At 43.2% G+C, this 20005-nt stretch overlaps 1 protein-coding gene across 4 annotated transcripts in view; it reads left to right on the plus strand.

The window, feature by feature from the left end:
• Window positions 1-19055, plus strand: part of LOC126213461 (inversin-B-like) — a 107062-nt gene extending 88007 nt beyond the window's left edge. The window contains exons 4-6 of one of the 4 annotated variants that reach the window (XM_049941230.1): window positions 1478-1627; window positions 3622-3771; window positions 18487-19055. In XM_049941230.1, coding sequence (XP_049797187.1) covers window positions 1478-1627; window positions 3622-3771; window positions 18487-18994 — 808 coding nt within the window. In that variant the 3' untranslated portion in view covers window positions 18995-19055. The remainder of the gene's footprint in view (window positions 1-1477; window positions 1628-3621; window positions 3772-18486) is intronic. The other 3 variants (XM_049941231.1, XM_049941233.1, XM_049941232.1) reach the window with 3 other exon arrangements.
• The last annotated feature ends 950 nt before the right edge of the window (window positions 19056-20005 follow it).

Consider the following 20005-nt stretch of genomic DNA (forward strand, 5'->3'; position numbering starts at 1 on the left):
TGTACCAAGATGAAGCACTACACCCCTTACCACAGACGTCTGCTGTCATACATACGTGTATTTCACTGTGTAGAACTCGAATGTTTATATTTGCGCCAGAGATGGACATACGTGTAACAAAGGACTATTGACATAGAAGAAATGTCTTGATGGCGGCACCCAAACACCAATGAAAGCTTTAATGAATGTGCATGGATAAGATTGCCAAAAACCAATGTTTGTGTGGAAGAGATGCACTTGCTGTTGGTGTTTATGATGCAGTTACATGTTTTAATGATGGTGTGCAAAGCCGGATATGTATTTTAGAGAAAATGGGAATCAAGGGCAGAGCGAACTGCATCAAAGCTTTATATGCGATAAATAGAGAGCGTGTAGTGAAAGCACGTAAATAATTTTTGGAAGTGGAGGAATGTGGAAAAGACGAAAACTGATTTACAAAATGGAAAAGAACCTCTTTATGGTGCTGGACAGTTCTAAAAGATGCCAAATGCAGCCAGAAACTTTAATGGCCATTTTCTGCAAAACACAAATTTCTGTTCTCAGGTACATGTAACATCCAAAATAAATATCTCATTCCTTTTCCAACGTGGTATCCTTATTAAACACTAACTCCTTAATGCAAAACTCTAGAATTTTCCATCTCTATTAAAAACTGTGGTAAAGTTTGAGATAATTAACTATAAAATTTGAGTTTTTTTCTAAACATGAAGTTTAAAATGTAACAGGTCATTCATTTTCTTGTAAATTAAATAAAATCTAGAATTTCATACACCTTTATGTATGGATTGTATGCTGTGCAAAATTAATCGAAGAATCTCTCTTACTTATGAAGAAAAGTGTACCTATAGCAAAAAATGCAGCCAATAGCAAGCGAAAAAATTATAAAGTTTCAGATGTAAAAAAAATTTATTTCGTTATGTTTTTGATCTTTCACTGCTATGATTGTGAACCCTGGTCATACTGACAAAAATTCTATGAATTTATTTGTAAAAATATAGACAGTAGAATTTAGTATCTTGTGGTACCTCTTCTGCTCCATGTCGGCCCGTTTGATGTCCAACCCGCTTAACATACGAGCTACAAACACCATCTCATAACGGTAGTACCACATTAAGTGCATTTAAGGGTTATGGTCATTCAAATTTTTTTTGTGATTTACGCTGTTGTGTATTGAAGTTATGTTGACCAATTGGTGTTGTAAGCACAGTTGTTGAGCTTTGTACACATCTTATATTTATGCTTTATTTTGTACCAGATATTGTGTAATATGCTAGGTTACAGGTATGAGAAAATGAGGAGAAGGAAGATGTATGATTACCTGAATGCTGTCATTCGTCTTACGTGGGACACTACTGTCGTTGGCAGTGTGTGTTCTATTATCTGTGTGTGGACAGTACCTCAGCCGTACAGTCTGTGGTAATCTGCCCACTGGACTCGATGTGAAAACCGTTTTTGAGGCAGTGTTCCTTCTGTGCAGCACGCCAAGCGCTGGAGAGAGCAGGACCGGCCCCTCCTCGCAGCCGCACAGTGGCCACAGCGACGACGGCCGGAGGTCAGCCTCAGCTGTGCCCCCCACCACTCCCCAGACGACTCCCCAGCCTGATGACGTCGCCATCTCTCTCCTGCAGTGAGTTCAGCCACTTAACGTGTAGACTGTCCACAATCACAGAGCGACATGTTGGGCAGTTAGCCAAGTGATAAAGTCAAGAAATCGAATGTCGCTATTTTATTTTTTTGACGAAGCAGAAGTTGTATGTCTCGTATAAAGTTTTTCCTTTCATTAACTGTTACGTTCGATGAGGCAAAGATATAAGGGGTCTCTACACCATTCTACAAGTTTTTAGCATGACTTGTTTTAAGTTTCTAACACAGCTCACTTGTGTAAGATAACACTGAAGACTAAAACATAAACACTCATCAGCCAGAACGTTATAATCACCTATGTAATAGCTGATATGTTCACCTTTGGAATGGATAGCAGCAGTGACATGTCATAGTCTGGAAGGGAATTGGCACCACACTGCCCACACAAGGCACCTAATTCCCAATAATTCCTGGCCGGGGAATGAGCTCTTACGACAAGTCGAGGCACATCCCAGAATTGTTTGATCGCATTCCCATCTGGTGAGTTGTGAGGTGACCACATTAATTGAAACTCGCCACTCTGTTCCTCGAAATACTCCATCACTTCCATTCCTTGTGATATGGCACATTACCTTGTTGAAAAATGTCACTGCCATCTTGAAACACGATCCTCATGAAGGGGAGTATGTGGTCTGGAACCAGTGTATAATACTTGTTGGCCATCATGGTGCCTTGCACAATCTGTACTGGACCTATGAATGTCAACTTGAATTTCCCTAGAGCACAATGGAACCAGCTCCAGTTTGTCTATGCCCCACGGCATAGGTGTCCAGGAGCTGCTAATGGTCACATTCCCATATCGGTCATAGCTGCTGATATCGTGGTGTTAACATTGGCAAATGTCTGGGTCGTCAACTGCAGGGGCACAATGTTAGGTGTCTTCAGCGCACTGTGTGTTCAGACACACTTGTAGCCAGCACCGTCTGTCGCGTTCTACCAGTCTGCCCAGCCTACAGCGTTAGAGATATGTAATGAGGGTTGGCCGCCCAAGCCCATGACATCTGCACATAGTTTCACCTTGGTTTCGCCACATGTCGAAGGCACTCACCACAGCGCTCTTGAACACTCAACAAGTCGTGCATTCCGAAATGCTCGTGATGAGCGTCCAGGTCATCACAGACTTCCCTAATTCAAAGTCAGCATACCTTCCCCGTATGTAAATGGACAGCACATTCACTGATTCTACATAGACTGTACATGCGTGTAACTAACAGTCATTCCTCGTGAAGTGACGCTGCTATTGCCAGTACAGGTTTAATCGATTATATTTCATACACCTATAAGTATGGATTGTACGCTGTGCAAAATTTAATGAGGAATCTCTCTTATGTATGAAGAAAAGTGTACCTATAGCAAAAAATGCAGCCAATAGTAATAGAAATAATTATGAAATTTCACTTGTAAAAAAATTTATTTCGTTATGTTTTTGAACTTCCATTGCTATGAATTGTGAATCCTGGTGATGCTGACAAAATTCTATGAATTTATTTGTAAAAATATAGGCAGTAGAGATTAGTGTCTTGTGGTGCCTCTTTGGCTCCAAGTCGGCTCGTTTTGCGTCCAAGCCCCCTTAACACACGAGCTACAAACACCATCTCATGACGGCAGTACCACAAGTGCATTGATGGGGTACTCTCTTTCAAATTTCTCTGTGATTATGCTGTTGTCTATTGAAACTATGTTGACCAATGGTTGTTGTAAGCACAATTGTTGAGCTTTGTACAAATCTTATATTTATACTTTATTTTGTACCAAATATTGTGTAATATGCTAGGCTACAGGTATGAGAAAATGAGGAGAAGGAAGATGTATGATTACCAGAATGCTGTCATTCGTCTTACGTGGGCCACTACTGTCGTTGGCAGTGTGTGTTCTATTATCTGTGTGTGGACAGTACCTCAGCCGTACAGTCTGTGGTAATCTGCCCACTGGACTCGATGTGAAAACTCTTTTTGAGGCGGTGTTCCTTCTGCGCAGCACGCCAAGCGCTGGAGAGAGCAGGACCGGCCCCTCCTTGCAGCTGCACAGTGGCCACAGCGACGACAGCCGGAGGTCAGCCACACCTGCGCCCCCCACCACTCCCCAGACGACTCCCCAGCCTGATGACGTCGCCATCTCTCTCCTGCGGTGAGTTCAGTCACTTTACGTGGAACCTGTCCACAATCACAGAGCGACATGTTGGGCAGTTAGCAAAGTGATAAAGTCAAGAAATCGAATGTCGCCATTTTACGTTTTTGACGAAGCAGAAGTTGTAGGTCTCGTATAAAGTTCTTTCTTTCATTAATTGTGACGTTCGACGAGGCAAGGACATAAGGGGATCTATACACCCTTCTACAGGTTTGTTGCATGACTCGTTTTCAGCTCCTAACACAGCTGACTTGTGTAAGATAACACTAAATATTTCCCCAAAAATAACGACTGTGCTGGTGTGTTGGGAGCAATTTCAGTTTTCCGCGAAAACTCTGTCTAGTAATCTCGCAGAAATCCCTAAGATATTCTGGTAATACATTAAGCACACTAGTGGAAAGAAGCAATCAATAACCTTCACTGTGTCATAACGATGGTGAAGTCACTGGCGACAGTGCCACTAAAGCAGAGTTATCATACATAGTTTTCCGAAACACCTTGACCAAATAAGAAGAAATAAATATTCCTGAATTCCTATCAGGAATAACTTCAAAGTGAGAAACATAGAAGCAGATATCCTCGGTGTAGCAAAGTAGCTTAAATCACTTAATAAAGGCAGGGCCTCCGATCCAGATTGTATGTCTGTCAGGTTCCTATTAGAATATGCTGTCACAAAAGTTCCATGTTTAGCAATTACATACATCAGCTCGGTCACAGAAAGATCCGCACCTAAAGACTGGAAAATTGTTCTTTTCACACCAATACACAAAAAGGGAAATACGAGTAATCCGCTGAATTACACCCGACAACCCAAGGTAAATTATTGTTGTTGAATAAGAGACAAGACATGGAAATTGAAAAATATTTCTACATAAAAAGACTAATATAAAAAGAGGAGACAGCTGGCTAAAAAGCGACAGAGAAACATCAGCATGAGGAAATAATCTATTAAGAGCAGGAAATGAAACATATTAAGACAATACTCGATAATGGAGTGAAAAGTTTGTTGAGAGTGAGTTAAGAAAACCAGCCTGGAGAGATCGTGTGTAACATGGTAGTAGTGTGAATAATAATGTACGGGGCGAAGAGAGCCAAGGCTTCCTTTTTTCTTCGGCATCAGACGACTGTGGTGACTAGTAAGAGGTCCTACATAAATATAGGCTTTGGAAGACTAAAGGCGAGAACAGCTTTAAACAAAAATAGTTTACACTCATAAATACACGGAATTAAAAGAATCACAAAACCAAAAACTTGTTAATATAGAACAGTGAAACGTCGGGAATACATTTGCCAGGGTAACATATTTAACTGATTAACATTGCAGGATCGCAAGTTAATATAAGTGCGAGATAAGCCACTGGAAACGTGAAATGGTGGTGCACTGCCAAAAGGTCGAATGCAGGCATGCAAACATGTATGGATTGTGTTGATCAAGTATCAGATATCAGTATTTGAAATGGAGTTCGATGCCTGATGCAGCTGGTTGGTCAGTACAGGGACGGTTAATGCTGTTGGTGAATGATGCTGGAGTTACTGTATGATGATGTCCCATATCTGCTCGACTGGAAACAGACCTGATGATTGAGAATGCCAAGAGACTTGTCAACACTCTATAGAGAATGTTGGGTTACAAGAGCGGTAAGTGAGCGAACGTTATCCTGTTGAAAAACTCCCCCTGGTATGCTGTTCGTTAATGGCAGCAGAACTGGTCGAATCACCAGATTGAAACAGACAAGGTGTGTGGGATAACCATGAGAATGTTCGTGCTGTCATACGAAATCGCACCACAGACCATAACTCCAGGTGTAGGTCAAGTGTGTTAACACACAGAAAGACTGGTTGTAGGCCCCCAACTGGCCTAATCAAAACATGACCAATACCGGCAGGGAGGCTGGTGGTTTGGGATCAGTGAAACGCATGCTACAGAGCATCTGGTTCGGAGCTGTCTTTAAAGTAACCGATTTGTAATACTTCATTGTGTTACTTGGTGACACCTGCTGCTCAAACTGCTGCTGGAGATGTATTACAATGCGCCAGAGTAATACGCAGAACACGATAGTATTCCCTCTCAGTAGTTCCACTTGGCCGTATGGAACCCAGTCTTCTTGCAACCGAATGTTCTTGTAATCAACTCTGCCAGCAGGCGTGTATAGTGGCTACATTACTGTGAAATATTTCTGCATCACGGAAGGAACAACCAGCATCTCGTAGCCCCATTACAGACTTCGTTTAATCCCTATGAGATGTTGATAAATGCGTCTTTGAACTCTCAAAAACATTTTTGCCCTACATCAACTCACTGCGTCCAATCTCAAAATGTAACTAACGCTCGAGCCCGTTGCAGCGTATAATTAAAGCAGGCTTCATTTGCTTCCTCACAGTGGTGCTACTAGCGCCACTCTTAAGCGACGTGACTGCCGCGAAAAGTCATCATCATTCAGATGTAGAAACACGCCTACCAACTTTCGTTTATGTCGCACTTCTTCTTCTTGGTGCTGCAATCCTTCATTGTATGTATTATTTCGAAAGTAAAAGACGTTGTTAACAATGATACCAAAATCTCAAAAAGTTCTTGAACGACTTACTTCACATTTTTATACGATACTCTAATAAACGTTGACCGACCGAGGTGGCGCAGTGGTTAGACACTGGACTCGCATTCGGGAGGACGACGGTTCAATCCCGCGTCCGGCCATCCTGATTTAGGTTTTCCGTGATTTCCCTAAATCGCTCCAGGCAAATGCCGGGATGGTTCCTTTCAAAGGGCACGGCCGACTTCCTTCCTTAATCCGATGAGACCGATGACCTCACTGCCTGGTCTCCTTCCCCAAAAACCAACCAATCTAATAAACGTTGGGACAGTGTTTGCTTTTATATACCAATGGCTTAGGAGTGCGTCATTGACTAGTGATCAAAATTTTTTGTGTCCCAGTTTTCAACACAGGCACTGCTTAACCTCTGAACAAAAATTAACAGCAATGTCAGCAGAAGACATCCAGCGTAAGAAGTCGTCATTTTCCTGACAAAGGCTTTGTCAAATAGGGTGGAAGAACGACAGAGCTTCAGGGCATTCCCTTGTCCTTGGGGTGGGAAACTGCCCTTAAAAGGGAGAAGAGTCAGTAATGGTCAATGACGCAAGGATGCAGAAGGCAATGGAATCAAATAAATTAAAACCACATAACTTGTATCCATAGGACATACGTCGTTAACAGGAAACTGTGTTGAAGGAATCTGCATTGAGAAAAGATTCCGGACAAGTTACCCTTTTGGATCTCTGGGAGTGGACTACCAAGGTCGAATTGACCATGAAAACGAGACGGAATAATTTACAAAGGGATAACCTTCTACGACTTGGAGCTTTGAATTCAGAAGTTTGATCGTAATTGGAAAGCTAGGGAGTCTAAATACGGATGTGCAAAGGCCCCAGTCTAGATACGGTGGGGGTCATTGACGTGAAACAGAAAAAGGCTACGAATTTGTCATAAGACACATTGGGGTAATATCAACAGCGACCGAAAATGGTGTAATGGGAGAGGGATCGTTATGTATAAGAAGTAGGAGAGAGAGAGTGGGCTAATGTGAACAGCTCTATGACAGAGTTTTTCTCACCAGATTCGAAATCAAACGATCGCCAACAACGATAGTTCAGATACACATGGCAACGACACAAGTAAAAGGAGAAAATAGAGGAAGTATGGAATTGAAATGAAGTTTTAGGGGAAAGAAAATAAGAAAGGGTAATGGGGTATACAGGCTTGGCATAGGGATGAGCCGGGTGAAAGTCTAATTGATTTCTGCAATCAAATTGAGATGGTAATAACGAATACTCTGTTCAGCAATCATGTGAGGAAAAAAGGAACTTGGAAAAGACCCAGAGACACTGGAAGATTCCAGCTGGATTACATCATAGTCAGACAGAGATTCCGAAATCAGCTATTGGAATGTAAGGCGTTCCCAGATGTAAACATAGATTTAATAATTATGAAGATCAGAGTGAGGTTTAAGAGAACCGACCAGAAGATTCAGTGTAGAAGGATGTAGCATACTGCAGTACTGAGAGATGAAACTTAAAGTTTACCAACCATGTAGATATTGCGGTAAGGAATATCACAGCGGGCTGTTCAGTTGAAGAGGAGAGGACATCTCTAGAAAGTAAAATCACAGACGGTGGACAGACGAACACAGATAAAGGGAAGCTAACTTCGAAGAAATATTCAGTAAGAAAATAAAATACAACTGATCGATGAAAGAAGAAAGTATAAAAATATTCAGAGGAAGACAGGATGACAGCTATATTCACTAAGGTGGCAACAGTCGTGGGATACCTCCTAATATCATGTCAGACCTCCTTGTGCCCAACCTACTGCAACAACTCGACGTGGCGGCGAACCAAGAAGTTGTTGGAAGTCCCCTGTACAAATAATATGCCGTGCTGCCCCTATAGCCACCCACAACTGCCGAAGTGTTGCTGGTCCAGGATTTTGTACAGGAACTGACCTGTCGATTATGTCCCATAAATGTTCGATGGAATTCATGTTGAACGATCCAGGTGGCCAAATCATTTACTCGAGTGGTCCACAATCTTCCCCAGGCGAGTGGTGAACAGTTTTGGCCCACTTACATGATATCGTTATTTGAGAGCATGAAGTCCACAAATGGCTGCAAATGGTCTCCAAGTAGCTAAACATAACCGTCTGCATTCAATGATAGGCTCAGTTGTACCAGAGGACCCTGCCCATTCCATGTTAACAAAGCCCACGCCGTTATGGAGCCAACGCCATTTTCCACAGTGCCTTGTTGGCAACTTGGGTCTGTAGCTTCGTGCGCTCAACGCCACACACTAACACTACCATCAGCTCTCACCAACTCAATCCGAAACTTACCTCACCAAGCCACGCTTTTTCACTCGTGTAGGATTCAACCAATATGGTCATGAGATCAGGAGCTGCATGTGACAACATACTGTTAGTAAATGCACTTTCATTGGTCATCTTTTGCCGCAGCCCACTGACGCCAAATTTAGCCGCACTTCCGAACAGATACGCTGGTAGTACCTTCTACATTGATTTCTGCGGTTATTTCACGCTGTGTTGCTTGTCTCTTGCACTGACCAACCTATGTACAAGCCGCTGCTTTAGGTCGTTATCTGAAGGCTGTCAGCCACAGCATTGACCGTGGTGACAGGTAATGCCTGAAATTTTGTATTCTCGGCACACTCTTGACACTGTGGATCTTGGAATACTGAATTCCCTAACGATTCCCGAAATGTAATGTCTCATGCGTCTAGCTTCAACTACCTTTCGGTGTGAAAAATCTGTTAATTCTCGCTGTGTGGGCATATGGCCACAATCACGTCGGAAACTTTTCACATGAATCACCTGATTACATACGATAGCTCCGCCAATGCACTGCCCTTTCATATCTTGTGTACACGATACTACCGCTATCTTCGTATGTGCACATCACTTTTGCATAACTTGTCACCTCGATGAAAGTCATTTAGGAATGACATAAGTACCATGTTCTAGGTAGCCAAGGCTAAATAACTGCAGAAAACTTAAGACAAAACTTTAAACAAACAGTCGTAGGAAGGACTGTCACAGAGTATAGAACAGTCAAAACAATAATTACCATGGGAATTCCATTCCCAACGTCAGAAGAGAGAGCAGATAAATGGAAAGATTACATTGAGAGCCTCTATGAAGGAGGAACTTTTCTGGTGACATGTAAGACGAAGCAATCTGTGTTGGCGTGGAAAATATAGAGGATGTACTGTTAGAGGCAATATTTAGAAGAACTTTGGTCGATTTGATAACAAATAAAGCTAAGAGGATACATAAAATTTTATCATGACTACTGAGTTCATAGGGGAAAGTGGCACCCAACGACTATCCAAGTTAGAGTGTAGAATCAATGTACCGTCACACTTTCAGAAAAAAATTATCCAAATATTTCCAGAGGTAACAAGGGCAGATAATTGTGAAAACAACAGCACAATCGTCTTTGGAACTCATACATCCGGCTGCTGATGAGAATGATACACTCCTGGAAATGAAAAAAGGAACACATTGACACCGGTGTGTCAGACCCACCATACTTGCTCCGGACACTGCGAGAGGGCTGTACAAGCAATGATCACACGCACGGCACAGCGGACACACCAGGAACCGCGGTGTTGGCCGTCGAATGGCGCTAGCTGCGCAGCATTTGTGCACCGCCGCCGTCAGTGTCAGCCAGTTTGCCGTGGCATACGGAGCTCCATCGCAGTCTTTAACACTGGTAGCATGCCGCGACAGCGTGGACGTGAACCGTATGTGCAGTTGACGGACTTTGAGCGAGGGCGTATAGTGGGCATGCGGGAGGCCGGGTGGACGTACCGCCGAATTGCTCAACACGTGGGGCGTGAGGTCTCCACAGTACATCGATGTTGTCGCCAGTGGTCGGCGGAAGGTGCACGTGCCCGTCGACCTGGGACCGGACCGCAGCGACGCACGGATGCACGCCAAGACCGTAGGATCCTACGCAGTGCCGTAGGGGACCGCACCGCCACTTCCCAGCAAATTAGGGACACTGTTGCTCCTGGGGTATCGGCGAGGACCATTCGCAACTATCTCCATGAAGCTGGGCTACGGTCCGGCATACCGTTAGGCCGTCTTCCGCTCACGCCCCAACATCGTGCAGCCCGCCTCCAGTGGTGTCGCGACAGGCGTGAATGGAGGGACGAATGGAGACGTGTCGTCTTCAGCGATGAGAGTCGCTTCTGCCTTGGTGCCAATGATGGTCGTATGCGTGTTTGGCGCCGTGCAGGTGAGCGCCACAATCAGGACTGCATACGACCGATGCACACAGGGCCAACACCCGGCATCATGGTGTGGGGAGCGATCTCCTACACTGGCCGTACACCACTGGTGATCGTCGAGGGGACACTGAATAGTGGACGGTACATCCAAACCGTCATCGAACCCATCGTTCTACCATTCCTAGACCGACAAGGGAACTTGCTGTTCCAACAGGACAATGCACGTTCGTATGTATCCCGTGCCACCCAACGTGCTCTAGAAGGTGTAAGTCAACTACCCTGGCCAGCAAGATCTCCGGATCTGTCCCCCATTGAGCATGTTTGGGACTGGATGAAGCGTCGTCTCACGCGGTCTGCACGTCCGGCACGAACGCTGGTCCAACTGAGGCGCCAGGTGGAAATGGCATGGCAAGCCGTTCCACAGGACTACATCCAGCATCTCTACGATCGTCTCCATGGGAGAAAGCAGCCTGCATTGCTGCGAAAGGTGGATATACACTGTACTAGTGCCGACATTGTGCATGCTCTGTTGCCTGTGTCTATGTGCCTGTGGTTCTGTCAGTGTGATCATGTGATGTATCTGACCCCAGGAATGTGTCAATAAAGTTTCCCCTTCCTGGGACAATGAATTCACGGTGTTCTTATTTCAATTTCCAGGAGTGTATAAATAAGAATGGAACAGAAAATTGAGAAACTGTCAGATAACGGTCAGTTTGGTTTTAGGATAGGTAAAGGCGCCAGAGAGGCAGTTCGAAACTTGTACTTGATAATGGTAGCAAGTCTGACGAAAAGTCAAAATACAGTCAGAGGTTTTTTTCACCTAGAAAAAGTGATCGACAATATATAATTCTGCAGGATCTTCGAAAGTCTTACATAAATGTAAGTAAGTTACAGGGAAAGACAGGTAGGTACAAGAACCAAGAGGGAAGAATACTGGAAAATAAAGAACACAGTGCTCAGATTAAAAGTGTGTAAGACAGGGTGCAGTCGGTTCCCCTACTATTCAATCCATTCATCGAAGAAGCTATGATGGAAATATAATAAAGGTTCAAATGTGGGATTCAGATTAACAGTGAATGGATGTCAAAGAAAAAATTTGTTGATGACACTGCTGTTCTCAGAGAAAGTGAAAAATTACGGGATCTGTTGAATTGAATGAAGAGTCTGATGAGTAAGGAATATTAATTGAGAATGAACGACGGAAATAAATTTCTAATGAGAAGTAGCAGATATTGGAATTTTTTACATTTAAATTGGTGGTCATGAAGTAGACGATATTAAGGAATTCTGTAAGCAAAATAACCCATGATATACAAGACAAGAAGGACATAAAAACATACTAGCAAAGGCAAAATTGATACAACTAGCCAACATAATTCTACTACTATGAAACAAAGGTCATAATTTGAGGAAGAAATTTATGAGAATCTATGTTTGGAGAACTACTTTGTATGATACTAAATCGTAGACAGTGGCAAAACACCGTGACTGAGGAGACTACGAGTGTCTGGGATGTGGTGCTAGAGAAAAGTGTTGAAAATTAGGTCATAATTTGAGGAAGAAATTTATGAGAATCTATGTTTGGAGAACTACTTTGTATGATACTAAATCGTAGACAGTGGCAAAACACCGTGACTGAGGAGACTACGAGTGTCTGGGATGTGGTGCTAGAGAAAAGTGTTGAAAATTAGGTGGACTGTTGGATATGTAATGAGGGGGTACTTTGCAGAATTAGTGACATGGGGAAAGACTGACAAGACGAAGGGGATGTAGAAACTGAAGAGAAAGACAGATTGGCCTACATCCAGGAGTTAATTGAGCATGTAGTGTGTAACTGCTATTTTGAGATGAAGGTTGGTGCAAGAGAGTAATTCGTGGCAGGACACATCAAACCAATTAGATAACTACTGGCAAAAACAATTTCATTTGACAGATTAGTAGAATTTATTTGTACTTAATTGTCTTTAGTTCACAAAGAAAGTTTTACATGTTATTCCTGAGGCTGAAACACACAGTTTGTAACATCAAAATGTAGGTGTTGCTGTCACATGCAAATAACATGGCCCGTTTATCAGTAGACATTCAGTTACATCGGCAGTTTCTGGACACTCATTAGTGAACATTAATCAGGGATGTGTCAAAGTTTCATCTCTGTGAAGGCTTTGACTCTGCTGAGGAAACTTTCAGTAATGGGTCTGAACTTCAGTGGAAAAATGAGAACCTATCCTTCCTCAACGTTGGACTCTTCAATCTGCAGCGAAGTCAGCTTCTAACTCATCCCACAGCAGTTAGATTGGATTCAGCTCGGAATTCATGGCAGAATAGTACATTCATGGAATGTTGTTGTCCAGAAACTCTCTCATGACAGATAATGATTTATTACAAGGAACACTGTCTTGCTAATATAAACAATGATACTGTATTGTATGCAGTACATAAAGCTGGAACGTGATTCATATGCTGTCGAATTTAGTGTTCTCTTAAGCCCAATAGGGGAATAATAACATAACCATGGATATACCCCATAATGTAACGCCATCTTCTCACTCCTTCACTTTTGGCATTACACAAAATGGCAGGTATTAGTCATCAACCAAAAACAGAACCTTCCATCGGAATGCCACAGATGGTTCATCTGTCTGGACCATTCATTTCCACTCATCCATCGTCCAGAGGAGTCACGCTTTACACCAACGTAAGTGTTGCTTAGCACTGACTGCAGAAATGTGTGGCTCATTGGGGGGGGGGGGGGGCTACTTGACCATTTTGCCCCATTCTTTTTACCTCCCTGTGCACAGTCGTTGTGCTGGCTGCAGTGCTTCATGCGATTTTTTACAACGACCCTCCATAAAGCTCCATGATCCCTATTGGTCGGTACATGGATCCACCTCCTCTACCTTTTGCTATGGTTGTTCCTTTGCATTTCCACTTCACAACGGCTACTGAGTAAGGGTCGAAATATTACTGATGCATTTATTACTCAGGTCCACATTCGAAATTTCTTAACCTCCCTGATGGGCCCATTCTGCTATTTCTGGTTCTCTGCTGACATGAGTCTCTGCCTCCTTTTATACTGGCGGATCGTCCTTTCATTACATTTGTTGGTCAGTCACACATTAGATAGAGCTGTTTAGATAGTTTTGATCCTATTGTGTAGCTTGTCCCCAGTGTTATTCAATCTGTATATTGAGCAAGCAGTAAAGGAAACAAAAGAAATATTTGGAGTAGGAATTAAAAGAAATAAAAAGGTTGACGTTTGCTGATGACATTGTAATTCTGTCAGGGACGGAAAAGGACCTACAAGAGCAGTTGAACAGAATGGACAGCGTCTTGAAAAGAGGATATAAGATGAACATCAACAAAAACAAAACGAGGATAATGGAATATAGTCCAGCTAAATTAGGTGATGCTGAGGAAATTAGATTACGAAATGAAATGCTTAACGTAGTAAATGAGTTTTGCTATATGGGGAGCAAAATAACAAATGATGGTCAAAACAGATATGATATAAACTGTAGACTGGCAATCGCAAGGAAAGAGTTTCTGAAGAAGAGAAATCTGGTAACGACGAGTATAGATTTAAGTCTCAGGAAGTCGTTTCTGAAAGTATTTGTATGCAGTGTAGCCATGAATGGAAGTGAACAGAAGGGAATAGAAGCTTTCGAAATGTGGTGCTACAGAAGAATGCAGAGGATTACGTGGGTATATAATATAACTGATGAGAAGGTACTGAACAGAATTGGGGAGAAGAGGAATTTGTGACACAACTTGAAGCAGGGATCGGTAGCTAGGACATGTTCTGAGGCATCAATGGATAACGACTTTAGTACTGGAGGGCAATGTGGAGGCGAAAAATCGTAATGAGAGACCAAGAAATGAATACACAAAACAGATTCAGAAGGATGTAGGTTGCAGTAGGTACTGGGAGATGAAGAAGCTTGCACATGATAGAGTAGCATGGAGAGCGTCATCAAAGCTGTCTCTGGACTGAAGACCGCAAGAACCTTAACAGTGTATGTAAATACTGTCAGGTCTTGAGTGTGTTCACGTAGCCAAGATCCAGATTGCCTAGTAATTTGAATGGTATGAAAAGTGCATGAAATTCGATGTACACTGGTGTCCAAAATTAAAGCAACAAACTGAAATTTGGTGAGGTTGCGTTTATTTTGCCATAAAATTGTACAAACAGGTGACAGTGAAGTAGGAACAATGTTAAGAATAAATAACATAAATAACTACAATATTCATAAAGGTAGAAAAATATATTCCTCGTTTTTTCCAACTTAACAGATTCGCACACACAATCCAACAACTGGGTAATGTGCTCAGCATGGGCCGTGACCACCTCTGGCTCATACAACCCTGACATCGACAGGGCAAGCTGTGAATGATGTCATCAATCTCATGTGGAGGCAATAACACCATTCCTCCTGCAGAGCTACTCTCAAGTCTTATGGAATTGTTGGTGGATGCTTGTGTGATGCAACCCATGTCACTACAAACAATTTACAATAAATCCACACATTATAGAATAATTTATCCTATATGAAATTTACAATATTACAATGCTAATTTATAAAATAAAATTCATGGAAAACTATATACAGTATAATAAAATTTTTTAGTCTTTGTTTCACATGTCATTCTTCCAGAAGTCCACATATGCCCTCGCTACTTTGCTGCATGCCATCAGGTCTTGGGCCGTGCACGCTCTTGGACGGTTTACTAACGGACATTGAAGCAGGTGGTTCATCGTCTGGATGTTCCCACATGGACACAAAGCACTTTCATTAATTCCCCACTTGTGCAGATTTCTGTTACATCTGTCCATTCCTGAATATAGCCTGTTCAGGGTTTTCCATCTCCCCCACACAAGTTCCGCATCTGATGGCAGCACTTCCTCAGAATCGTGTGCATATTCTTGTTGTTCCTGCCACAGTCTTTTTCTAGAAGTTTTTGGTGAACCTGTGAGCGGTTCGGTTGAGTGGAGAAAACTACTTCTTGACATAAGGCGTTTTGGTACCATTTGGTACCCATGAAGCAGATGACATTGATTTTGAACCTGTTTTGTTCATTCAGTTCTGCTCTGTATTGAACATCGGACATTTGGCGGAGCAGTTCCTGACCAGCAGTATAGGTGTTCTACTCTTGTTGGCTTAAGACATCCAGTAATATGTCTACACATCTGGTTCAGGACAGTGTCTAGCTTGGAAACTCAGCAGCAGAGTAACAGAGTGCCATTACGGTGGTGCGTAAAACTTTTGGATTAGGTCGACATTTGGATGTTGTTAGTTGGCCAAGTAAGTTATTCTGCGATTGGATTTCTGCCCTGCTGTTCTCAATGTGCCACTTGAATGACAGTGTCCTATCAAGAGTACCTCCCAAGTACACTGGGAGAGGGCAGAGTGTTAATGTTGTGCCATTCCACCAAACATTCAGTTCTTGTTTCGCATCTCTGTTGTTAAGATGGAATAGCCAAGTCTGGGTCCTACTTGGATTGGGTTTCAACTGATTTTCATTGTAACAGTTGGTGAGATTTTCCAGGTTCTCAGCTAGTATTTTCTCAATGTCCTTGTAGTTTTATGCCTGAGCTGCTATTGTCCTATCATCAGCATAAATGAAAGATCTTGACCAGGGACTAATAGGCTGGTCATTTGTATAAATATTGAATAACATGGGGGCAAGAACTCTGCCCTGGGGAAGCCCATCTTTTTGTAGTCTCCATCTGCTCTTGTTACCTTGGAACTTAACAAAATACCTTCTGTTAAATAGAAGTGATTTGAGTACAGCAGTCAATTGAGGGCTTTTTGTTGTTTTTCGCACTTTTGCAATGAGATTTCTGAGGTTGATGGTATCATATGCTTCCATAAAATCTATAAACATCATCCCTGTAGTAAGTCTTTTCTCAAACCCATCTCCAATACAGTGGGTTTGGCTGAGAGCTTGACTGGTACAAGATTTGCCAGGCCGAAATCCTGCTTGCTCTTTTATTAGGGTGCCCTCAGTAAGCTCTTTGAATCTACTTAGTATCAAACAGTTTGTGTGTTGTGCACAACAGAGAGATTGGCCGATAACTCTTAGGATCTTCTGGGTCCTTATCAGGCTTAAGATTTGCAGTTATTTTTGCCTGTCTCTAGATTTCAGGAATTCGTCCAGATGGCCAACAGCAGTTCATAAACTCCAACAGCCACAATTTAGAGCGAACACCAAGACGTATCATCTGTTCATTTTCAATATCATCTAGGCCTGCGGCCTTACCAGTCTTTAAACTTATGATTGCTTCTTTCAGTTCTGATATTGTAAATGTATGATCGAGTGTATCATTATTTTCTTCTTGGACAGCATTTAGTCTACTCGTTTGCCCTTTCTTCAGTCTGTGTTTCGCTTTACCGTTTTTCAGCAGGTGGGAGGCTATTTGGTTTGCTGCACTGCCAGTAAAGCCTGGTGTACCTGCAGGTATACCATCTAATTTTTGAGCAGTCTCTACGCTTTCCGACTACTGTGAGTCATGTTAATGCTTTCTACAGTGTGTTACCAATTCTATCTCCTATTTTCTATCATTGTTGTTATGACTTCTTCGCCTGCCTCCATTGTTTATGGGGAGAATGGGTTGGTGTCATAAAGACCACAATACGTTTCGTATTGCTCTTTTGTCTCTTCGCTGTAGTCTTGAATGTACGATTTTCTACATCCTCTCGTGTACTCTGCCGTGCATAGTGTTTTAAAGCTTTAACAAACTCACTGAAGTTTTCTGGTAGAGGTGTGTATCCGCGATATGCTCTATGGGATTCAGATTGGGAGATCGAGCTTACCATCCCAGGTGTGCAATATCTCCCATTTCCAAGAAAACTTCAATCAGCTGATCTCTATGGGGCATACCTTTATCGTCCATCAATACGAAGTGGTAGGCCACAGCACCTCGCACCAACAACGGCATATGAGGTTCCAAGATCTCGTCACGATACCTGACATGAGTTAAGCCTTGCCAATGCACCCATACAATGTCATGAAGAGGTGTTCATGTAGTCCACGTAATCGCTGAGGACACCATTAAAGAACCTCCCTGATATCAGTCTCTTTTGCACGATATTTGGGTCACGAAATCCTGTTCCACGTTCCCTCCATATGAAAATCCGTCGAGAATAACTCTCCAGACCATTTTGGGACTCACATGTGAAGATAACATTGTCCCACTGTTCGGCCATTCCGTGGGATGTTGACGACTTCACTCTACACATTTCTTTTTGTGAAGTGTCAGAGGTACATAAACAATGGGCCCCTCACAATAAGTGGCACTCTGGTGAGATCTTCTGTATAACGTTTGCCTAGATACAACACATCCAGTGCATCCTGCAAGGTGAGGTGCCAGTTGCTGTGTAGTAGTACCGTGATGCCCTTTTAACCAAATAACGGTCCACCCTTTCTCGTATCACATGTGGTCTGCCCTCGTCTTCGAGATACAGTTTCCGTCTCTACGAACAGTCGCCACATCTGAGAAACAACAGTGCGATTCACATCAAGCCATCGGGCCACATCAAGTTGTGACTGTCCTCCTCCCATTCTTCCTATGGCCCTCCGCTGCGTCTACAGCGATTGCGGATGTGGGAGTACCCAGCAAACACTACCCCATTGCTAGCTGCACTGACTTCGTCGTGGGCGTGGTTGTCCTTTGACTGGAATGCTAACTTCCGTGTAGAACACGGTTGTGCGGATATCTGTTGACAGTTTGCATGATTACATCGTGAATTCGACACAGGACGGGAAATCGCATTTAGAAGCTTTAATTTTCGACACCAGCGCATTGCAGTAACCTTCTTGACTTTTAGGGACTCATCACAGTTCTACTTTGGCCATAGTGTTTCATCCTCGGGCGTGTGCGTTTGGAGCTATTTGTAAGTATTCTCCTTTTGTTGCAGGGATCTTTCTGGAGAAGAGAAGGGCAAGATGCTGATTGCGGCAGCTAAGGAGGGGTCAGTGAGCAAGGTGCGAACGTTGCTGACAGTGGGGGCGGACGTGGAGGCGATGGACGAGGACACGCATAACTCACTGCACTGGGCAGCAGCCAGGGGACACTTGGAGGTGGCGAGGCGTCTGCTGGAGGATGGAGCTGATGTCAACGCCAGGGACCGCTGGCAGAACACGCCTCTGCATCAGGCTGCATGGAATGGCCGAGCACCCATGGTGCGGCTGCTGGCAGCATCCTCTGCCAACTGTAACGCCAAGAATAAACATGGGAACACACCACTGCATTTAGCGGCACAGCGTGGCCTTCCAGCCGCGGCGACTGCGCTACTGGAGGCAGGGGCTGACAGAGAAGTCAGGAATGACAATGGGAAGACGTCGCTGGACCTAGCCAAGTGGAACAACCACCAGGAGCTCGTAGACATCCTAGGATCAAATATAGAGCAAACGACTCTGGAGTAAAATAAAAAAGCCTTCTATGTGACCTTTGTTACTTATAAAATAAATAGTACAGAAAAGTTTATCCCGCAGCCTTGGTTTGCACCCATATTTACATAGTACATACAACGACTCAAGTGCCATTACACCAAGAGTGCTTATAGACTACTATAAGTTAAAAAGAGGGACTCTCCTTTTACTGAAAATTCAAAACAAACTGAATAATTCTCGATTACTAACGAACACCAGTTTTCTACAATATTTTTTTACTGAAAAATTATTTTTAGGTGCATGTTTGGTGCTATGTAGAACTTATATAAAACTTTTATGTATTTCCTTGTATCCAGACTGCTGACACATAAGCTCTGTACTTGAAATACATCTTTCACTGAATTTACTTCTGTACCTATTGAGCTGACAGTCCAGTAACTTGTGTATGCAGTTAAAAAGTGGCATTATTACCAGTACTTACAACACTTTAGTTCCGATTCCAGACTGAATTTTGTTGTATCCTGTCTAGTTGTTGAGTATGGGGTGCCTAGGAAATCTCCTTCTCGGATCGCTAGACAACAGTTCAAGCAAATCGTATTAGATAGTTTTATTACGAAATGAATCAATGACAATACTTAACTCTGACAATAACACAGAAGTGTTGCAAACAAAGGGCGACATGCAAGAAAGAAATCTCTTCAGTATACACAATTCCTAAGTCACTGGTCTTGATGTGACTAATCTCTGCTGTAGAAGTGGCCGCGACAAGTTGGGAGTGGCGCTCATGTTCTCTTCCCCTGAAGGCCGCAGCTGTCGCGTTGTCGTCCTAGACAGAGGTCGGTCAGCGTGCTATTGGGTGACGTCGTCTTCACAGCCCTGTCTGCTCTACCGTTCCCGACCGGCGTGCCGGCGCTCGACTTTACGCCATAACATTCCTCCCCCCAAAACGACGGACCGTCGTCGTATAAGGAGTGCGACAACGGGAGGGAAGGCATGAGCGTGGATGCAGCGATGGACTGGAAACTGTGGTTGCAGCGGACGTCA

This window comes from Schistocerca nitens, chromosome 11 (assembly GCF_023898315.1).
Source record: "Schistocerca nitens isolate TAMUIC-IGC-003100 chromosome 11, iqSchNite1.1, whole genome shotgun sequence".
Lineage (NCBI taxonomy): Eukaryota > Metazoa > Arthropoda > Insecta > Orthoptera > Acrididae > Schistocerca > Schistocerca nitens.